This window comes from Bufo gargarizans, chromosome 4 (assembly GCF_014858855.1).
Source record: "Bufo gargarizans isolate SCDJY-AF-19 chromosome 4, ASM1485885v1, whole genome shotgun sequence".
NCBI lineage: Eukaryota > Metazoa > Chordata > Amphibia > Anura > Bufonidae > Bufo > Bufo gargarizans.
Genome location: NC_058083.1, coordinates 8768506 through 8777383, shown reverse-complemented (window position 1 = coordinate 8777383; position 8878 = coordinate 8768506). Strand labels below are relative to the sequence as shown.

The 8878-nt window shown below is 47.5% G+C and overlaps 1 protein-coding gene across 1 annotated transcript; it reads right to left on the bottom strand.

Annotated features, from left to right (window-relative positions):
- Positions 1-4919: 4919 nt before the first annotated feature.
- Positions 4920-7947, bottom strand: LOC122936249. The gene is made up of 2 exons (XM_044292354.1): positions 7814-7947; positions 4920-6171 (listed from the first exon to the last, which is right to left on the bottom strand). The coding sequence occupies exon 2, from the start codon at positions 6163-6165 to the stop codon at positions 5458-5460; it is 708 nt and encodes a 235-aa protein (XP_044148289.1). The 5' UTR covers positions 6166-6171; positions 7814-7947; the 3' UTR covers positions 4920-5457.
- Positions 7948-8878: the final 931 nt, after the last annotated feature.

Here is an 8878-nt window from a genome sequence, read left to right as displayed (position 1 = left end):
GGGACCTGCATAGTGTAATATGATGGAAAACCTATGCAGGTATCCGCTCAACCCCAGATCAAGGAGACATCTCTGGCCATAACAAATAACAAAAATCAAGAGTATAAGGGGAGAAGGGGGCACAGGGGAGGAGAGGGAGGATGGGGGGGGGGGGAATCAGACATCAGGATAATAACAAAGGAGGCGAAAAGGACAACCACAGTTACAGTAGCGATTGCATAGGGATGTCCTGCATACCACTTTGCCGCAGCTGTGCAGAAAACATGGGGCAATTCCAAAAAGTGACGATACCAGAGTCTTAAATGCCCACATAAACAACGTTACCACTCAGGAAAGCTGTAGTTGTCCCAATACAAGTAGTCCTCAGCGCGGATCCGGACGACTTGGCCTCTTTGAGATCCACTCCTCCGCCTCTTTGGGGTCCACAAAAAAGACAGTTTTCTCGCCGTCTATCACCCTGAGGCGCGCCGGGTAGGCCATGGAGTACTGCAGGTTCATGTCACGGAGGCGCCGCTTGATAGAGATGAAGGTGGCCCTCTTCTTTTGCAGCTCCGCTGAGAAATCAGGAAACAGCGATACGTTTGCGCCGTCATGTTTAATATCCCGCTTGTTTCTTGCTTGTCCCAAGATCAGGTCTCTGTCTTTCCAATTGAGCATCCGCGCCAGCAGGGGCCTAGGGGGAGCCCCAGGGGGAGGGGGTCTGGCAGGGACCCGGTGAGCTCGCTCAACTGCGTAGGCGCCAGAAAAAGGCGCGTCTGGGAACTGCGCTTTGAACCAGAGTTCCAGAAAAGTGGCCGGGTCTGAGCCTTCCGCCCTCTCAGGTAACCCCAGGATCCTGACGTTGTTGCGCCGGGCCCTGTTTTCGAGGTCGTCACATTTTTGCTGCCACAGGCCAACAGACCTCTCCACAGCCTGTAGCCTGCCCGCCAGCGGCCTAGTAAAGTCCTCCAGAGCGGAGACCCTGTCCTCCGTGTGGCGCACTCGCTCTCTGAGCTGCTGCACGTCCTGTCTGAGAAGGCCCAGATCCACCTTCACCTCCTCTATCTTGCAGGTAAGGGACGTCTGGCAGGTGGAAATCGCTGTGAGGAGCTGATGAGATACCGTCTTGAGTGTCACCTCCGGCTCCTCCACTTCCTCCGCCTCCGTCTGCAGCGCTGCCTGACCCCTCGTTACCGCCGCCCGCGGCGTGGCAGGGCCGGCGGCGCCATTTTGGGCCTCTTGCCTGACATATTCTTTCAGCTTTTCAGCCGCCGATTGTGCCTTGCTGGGACCCATGACAGCCTCCCCAGGTCTTTTCTTCCTCCTCTGCACTTGCCACTCGCCCTTCTGTGAAGCCAGAATGTCAGGATGCTGAAGGATTTAGATCGGGGTACGGAGCAGAGCTCAAGTGCGTGCGCTCATGTCGGCAGTTAGCCACGCCCCCCCCAGTATTTTTTTTTTGCCTTCCTCTGGATCAACTTGCAGGATGACAGGCCGAACTGTATGGACAAATGTCTTTTTTAGGCCTTATGCACTATGTTACCCCCTTTATAGTAGCAATGCCCTCTGTGCCCCTTTGTAGTTGCAATGCCCTCTGTGCTCCCTTTAGTAGAAAAGCCATCTGTGCCCCCTTTATAGTAGTAAGGCCCTCTGTGCCCCTTTATGGTTGTAATGCCCTCTGTGCCCCTTTATGGTTGTAATGCCCTCTGTGCAGGGGTCAAGTCCTGGGAAAAAAAGTGTGGGAACTCACCCAAGATCCACTGCAACCCCCCCCCCCCCCCCCCCCCTCCAAAAAATAAAAAAGCACAGAAAATCTAGCATGCTGTAATTTGTGTCGCTGCGGACTAAAAAAAAAATTAAAATAAAAAAACACTTTTAGAAAAGTTTGTCTTGGGATTCAAACTCATGACCTCTACACACATACTCTACTTATACCTAGTGTACTGATACCTAGTGTACAACCATACACATGACAGCTGCCCCAACACACCCAGCTCTGCTACATCCATACACAGTGGGCAGCTGTCATGTGTATGGTTTGTCCTAGGATTCGAACTCACGACCTCTACACATCAGAGCAAGGCATTTACCCTCACAGCCATCAAAGCTGTCAAGGTAGTTGCTTAAAAAAAAAATATAAGACTTCTACTTATACCTAGTGTACTGATACCTAGTGTACAACCATACACATGACAGCTGCCCCAACACACCCAGCTCTGCTACATCCATACACAGTGGGCAGCTGTCATGTGTATGGTTGTACACTAGGTATCAGTACACTAGGTATAAGTAGAAGTCTTATATTTTTTTTTTAAGCAACTACCTTGACAGCTTTGATGGCTGTGAGGGTAAATGCCTTGCTCTGATGTGTAGAGGTCGTGAGTTCGAATCTTAGGACAAACTTTTCTAAAAGACATTCTAAATGATCTCGTAGTGAAGGAGATGATGTCATTAGGGGGCGGGGCGCCATGAGAGGAGTCGCAGGCAGCGGCACCGCACAGACTGAAGCCGCCCCTCCTCCCCTAGCCTGCCCTGCACAGTCTCCCCCTGTGAATCTGATTCAGCCGTGTTCTCCTGGCTTGAGGCTGAAAGGGAACGGCGTTCCTGCCATGAAAAAAGTGCAGGAACGCCGTTCCCATGCGTTCCCCCTCCACTCGACCCCTGCCTCTGTGCCCCTTTATGGTTGTAATGCCCTCTGTGCCCCCTTTATAGTAGCAATGCCCTCTGTGCACTTTTTTTTAGTAGTAATGCCCTCTGTACCCCCTTTATAGTAGCAATGCCCTCTGTGCCCCTTTGTAGTTGCAATGCCCTCTGTGCCCCTTTATGGTAGTAATGCCCCCTGTGCCCTCCTTATGGTAGTAATGACCTCTCCTCTATGCCCACTTTGTAGAAGTAATGCCCTTTCCTCTGTGCCCCCTTTTTAGTAGTAATGCCATCTCCTCTGTGCCCCCTTTGTGGTAGTCATGCCCTCTCCTCTGTGCCCCCTTTGTAGTAGTAATGCCCTCTCCTCTGTGCCCTCTTTGTAGAAGTAATGCCCTCTCCTCTGTGCCCTCTTTGTAGAAGTAATGCCCTCTCCTCTGTTCCCTCTTTGTAGTAGTAATGCCCTCTCCTCTGTGCCCCTTTGTAGAAGTAATGCCCTCTCCTCTGTGCCCCCTTTGTAGTAGTAATGCCCTCTCCTCTGTGCCCCCTTTCTAGTAGTAATGCCCTCTCCTCCCTCTGTGCCCACTTTGTAGAAGTAATGCCCTCTCCTCTGTGCCCCCTTTGATATAGTAATGCCCTCTCTGTGTAAAAAAAAACACAACAAAATACACAGTACCTACTCACCTTGTCCCGTTCCTGAAGCTCACAGTCCTCTCTCCCCTGCAGACACAGATCGCTCTGTAGCCCTGTATGGGAGGAGCTTATGAAGATTCACAGGCTGTAGGCTCCTCCCTCACAGTTCGGCAGCGCGATCTGGCAGGCTAAATGGTGGAGCAGGGAGAAGTCTCCCTATTTCACCATTCTGTGCCCCACTGGCCTGAAGGAGGGGAAGAGCGCGGGGAGCTGAGCGGTGAGTGACAGGACCCAGCGCTCCAGGGTGGGTGGGAGGAACACTGGTAGCATAGCAGAAACGGCCATGGGTGCGGCTGTGTTTGGATAGGAGACCGTCCTCTGTGTGATGTCCTCTGGTTTTCTTTCTGCCCATCTCATTGTTTCATCGTCGGTTGTCCTTCCAATTTTGCTCCCGAGTTACAGACACACTGAGGAAAAGAAACTGCAGCTGCACCCCCCTCCTCCCCCTCTAGTATTTAGGGAAATAAGAACTACAGCCTACTAGAAGGTAAAAAAAAAATGCTATAATAACATAGAGTATATTGCAAAGCTTCATATATTAACATTTATGCAAAATTAAAAGTACTTTGAGTCTGTTCTGGTGGATGCCCCATGAGGGTTGAGACTGACTAATATTATACAATGCTTTATTTTTCTACAATTAAATACAGTTATTAGTCACATTTCATCTGTCACCAGGCAGACCTTTGATGTGAAAAGTGAAGAAAAATCTGTAGAGTTATCTTTACCCACTATGCCCCCACCTCCCCAGATACTCTAAAGTGAGTTCAACCAGAAGGAGCCAACAAATGAGCCCTCTCGGGACTTGGAGTACTTTGTGCAACATTTATCAAATGTCTTATGTTACTTGATAAATTTGTTTTTTCCTCAGACCCAACACTTCTGTCTAGAGAAGCTCCTCCAGTTTTCCTACTCCACCCTCCTCCTGGAGTGAGATTGCGACTTTTTTGGAACTGTATTAAAAAGTATCAATGATAAAACTGGAGTGAAACTCATTAACATAGCTAACCACACACACTTTCCCACCCACAAAATAATATTTTTGTGACTTTTTGACGCCAGAATTCTGGATTAAAAAGGTATGATAAATCAGGGTCATTGAGTGGGTGCAGTTTGTTCCCACTAGTTAATCTGAATGATCTATTTCATAAAGAGGTTGCCTATTATTTGGGTCCATGAATCGTAGGTCTATGGTGGGGGGGGGGGGGGGGGGGGGGGGGGGCAGCCTGGATCTGCAAGTGGGATGTATACCACCAAAAAGCACTGCATCTCGACAGGAGTCAAAGTAGTTGAAAACACTGAAAGGGTTTATGCCATGATCGATGTAAAAAATGAAAATCAGACATCATATAGTAAATGACAATCTCTTTATAACAAAGCTAGAACCAGCCCTGTACCTATCATGGATCCAGAGGTCTCCCCATTCATTGCTCTGATTCTCCTTCTAGATATTTCAGGCTGCCAGCTTAGAGTGTGTGTGTCAGCTGGTGACAGCTAAAGATTTAAACAGAGCACATGTGACCACCTCGGTGAGGTGGACAAGAAATAAGGAAAATAAACAGCAGGTGGTGGTATACAGATACATTTTATTGAATAACTCAGTGGCTATACAATTTTTTTTAAATTCCATGCAATTATAAAAGTATTCAGATCCATGTCCTGGTTTTACAAATATAGAATATTTTTTGTGGCACAACCCCTTTAAGGGGTGCATCAGTGACACAAAAGCGGGACAGGCACCTATAGCAAAGATTAAACCGTGGTATTGAATTTTACCACAATCAAACCATGCCCTTTCTACAACCCCTGGGTCAATTCTCCACTGCCATATTTACTAGTGGGTCCTCTTTACCTCTCTCCAAGGGCCCCATTGCAGCTGCAGGGGCTGTCTCTATGATACGCATGCCCTTGAAGGTTATATGCAACATTACCTGCCTCTGTGGTAAAGAAACGATACAGGACATTTGGAGCTCTAAATGTTGTATGGACACGTCAAGCAGCAAGTGGGGGTGGTCCTTGATTTTGTCCTGTTATCCCGCTCTATTTTGTATTCTCTGTGGTTTTCCAACTTCTTGATTTCCTTTCATCTAATAATTGTTGCTGGCATGTACACTATATAACAGGTGTTGAATTGTCAGCGTCCACCTATTCCAGCTTCCGGAGGAATCGGTGCACTTTCTCCTGCAGGGCGGTGTCCAGCGATCGTTTCATTTGCTGTTTTTGCATCTGTTTCTGTTGTTGTTGCCTCTCAGCCTCCCTTGTGGAAATGTTCTCCAGACAGGCAATCTGACTGAGCTCTTTATACGTCAGAAAATCCTTGCCCTTTTGGGTCCTCCTCTGTCCCGGTGACATCACTGTCACTTTTCTTTCGTGTTTTTGAATATGTTCGGTAGACTTTACCTTTGCGTCATCCATGAGTGGAAATCTTCTGTCGCCTGCTTCGTCCCTTTTCATGCTTTCCCTTTGGTTGAATGAGTTGTGAGCAACACTGGGCAAATAGGATGGAGAAGGCGGCCATTTTGAACTCATGTCATGCTCCACATACAGCTCTGTACTTGCAGGGAGATTGCTTTTAGTAAGGCCGGGGCGGCTCCTATCCTTTTTGTACGTATGGATTTCATCCATGATGTGGTCCAGTGATGACTGAGGTGTGATAGCCCTTTGGGTGAGCAGGTTCCTCTTATGTCTGACAACGTCGCTCATGGCTTGCTTGAGTCTGATTATACTTGCGTGGTGCTGGTAGTGCAAGCTGTCCAGTTGCACACACAGGCACTCATCCTCTCTTTTGTTCTGGACGTACGCATTGGTTATAACAGGAGCAGACTTGGGTCTGTGTTTCATGGGTTTCTCCATGGAGCTCTGTTTTTAGGAAGAAACAAAAAAAGAATTCAAAACTAAAAGACCTGGTCTTCATAACAAGTGGCTGGTCAGTGATTCATATGAAGAACCGCAAGATCTATCGACAATCTGAGAATCGGCAAACTTCCCTGAGAATCGGTAGCCTATAAACCAACAGAGGAAACAGACATGTTGAAAAGCTGGAGAGACAGAGGTTAGGGACAGGGGAGGACTGGGAACTTAAACTGGCCCTGGAAAAAACCTAAAAGTGGCCCCAATGTTGTAGGTGGGTCCAAACTGACAGAGGGTGGGGCAACACAAGTAGATGGGGTCAATACACTTTCGCCAGGGTCAGTAATACCTTAGTGCACCACAGAATACCATCCCACAGGACCAAATACCACAGTAGGAGCACAAAATACCTCTCAAGAAGCTGTCCTTCTGTGGTGGCCATCAATAGCTGCAACATTCTGTCCTCCTCCTCCAATTGTCTCTAATATGGATATGGAGCAGGGGTCTTAGGAGGTAAGATGTGAGCCACCAAGTCAGCTCTACCTCCAGCATGCTGCCTGAAGCTCCTGTAATAATGACCCCTATAGTTCCCCCAGTAGTATGTTCCCGGCCAGCAGCAGTGTGGAGGGCTCGGGTAGCCCTATGGGCATCGGGAAAATTTCCTATAGGGTCTATGGTCAGTCCACCCCTGGTTATGGACCACTTTTGAATTCTGCAAGCTGCTCTTCAGGGAAATTGTGAACTGGAGTAATTCATATGAGATTATAGTAGGGAATTCCTTTTTAAGCAATTATTTAACAAGTCTTTAGGGTACTTTCACACTAGCGTTTTTCTTTTCTGGCGCCGAGTTCCGTCCTAGGGGCTCAAATCTGCAAAAGAACCGATCAGTTTTATCCCTATGCATTCTGAATGGAGAGTCATCAGGATGCATCAGGATGTCTTCAGTTCAGTCTTTTTGACTAATCAGGCTTTTCAGAAAACCGTAGCATGTTGTATTTTTACCTCCGGCCAAAAATCCTGAACACTTTGACTGAACGCCTGATCAGGCCTTTTTCCCATTGACTTGCATTAATGCCGGATCCGGCGCTGTGTGTTCAGTCAAACCGGATCCGGCTTTTGCATGTTAAACCCGAGAAATGTGGAAAAACTGTTAAAGTCCATAAATGGCGGATCCGTTTTTTCCAATGCATTTTTTCATTGTGATCAAAATCCTGATCAAGATTCAAATGTAATCAGTTTTCACACGTTTTTCCGGATCCGGCGGGCAGTTCCGGTGTCGGAATTAAACGCCGGATTTAAACAACGCTAGTGTGAAAGTAGTCTTAGTGAAGCATTTGAGTATGTTCACAAAATTATTGCTTTTTCTGCAACTGGCCTCTTCAACTCAACGGGGCTTTGCAAATGTCCATGTACATGCTGCAGTATCAATCTCATTCAGATGTATGGATGGAATTTTCTGATGCAGAAATTTCTGCCGCCTGTGAATATACCATTTCAATATCGTTTCAGATCATAGCTTACCTATAGTAGGGGATGGAGATCTCAGGCTGCTTTATTGCATGGAGTTTCAATGCCCCACAACTTATTGGAGCAAACAGGGAATTGCTCCAATAAGTTATAATTATTCTGCATGTTCCAGGTGATCGCTTACCTGTAGCTTATAACGTCCTGCAGCGCTGAGGGAGATGTGTCTGTCTCTGAGGACGAGCCCTGCGCTGCACCCTCCCTGGTACTTGAGAATTGATCGTGCTTTGTTTGCAGAGGTCACGTCTTCCCGTTAATAAGTTGTGGGAGGTCTGTACTTTTCTCACTGTTTGGGTACAGAAGTATTTACCAACTGAAAGAGGATACTGCATTCTGTTCTGTGGGGTAGACGGGTGCTTTCCACCACAAAGGGCTAACAGTAGCGAACAAAAGGTAAAACACGTACATGTCATAGTATAAAAACCGCACTATGTGTGAAATGCAGGGTAGCTGGTAAATAACCGGTTCATACAGTGCCCCAATATATAACATAGACCATGATCCTATCAACAGCATTTAAACCGTTAAGTTTGTATAAAATGTTGAGCTGACTTCAGAATTCTGCTGGTTGCCCTTGGAAACAGACAACAGTTTAACTCTGCTCTGCTGTCAGACATGAGACTTAACCCACTGAGGACCAGGAAAATTGTGGCCTTGGGTACAGTACTGTCACATGGCCTAGTTGCAGCTGAGCCCTATTGAAGTGAATGGGGCTGAGCTGCAATATAAAGCACAGCCACTATACAATGTACGGCGCTGTGCTTGGTGAGCTGCCTGTAGTCCCCGTGCTCACCAGACCGCTGTGGCTCCCTGAAACAGTCCCGGCAAGGTGCCTGGACTCAAACCCCCAATGATGTGATGATGACAACCTATCCTGAGGACAGGTCATTATTAACATTTCCTGGATAACCCCTTTAAGCCATGCCTTTAACCCCGCCCCAGTCCCTGTCCATACACGAAGAATACTGAATACCCGTTCACAGTAAATATGCTCTTGTAATGCCATTGTGCCCCTAGATAAGTTCTTCACACAGCATGATACCCCTTAAGTGCCCCGACATAATATGACACCCAATTAAGTGCACCCCACTCAGTATGATGGTCCCTTAAAGGGCCCCGAATGTTTCCTCTTCTAAATAGTATAATGTGCCCTGTGCCTTCCAACATAGCATGATACCCCCTACACCAGGCA

Bases quoted from the DNA above. Each gene is read 5' to 3' on its own strand.
- LOC122936249 (XM_044292354.1), bottom strand. From the start codon at position 6,165: ATGGAGAAACCCATGAAACACAGACCCAAGTCTGCTCCTGTTATAACC.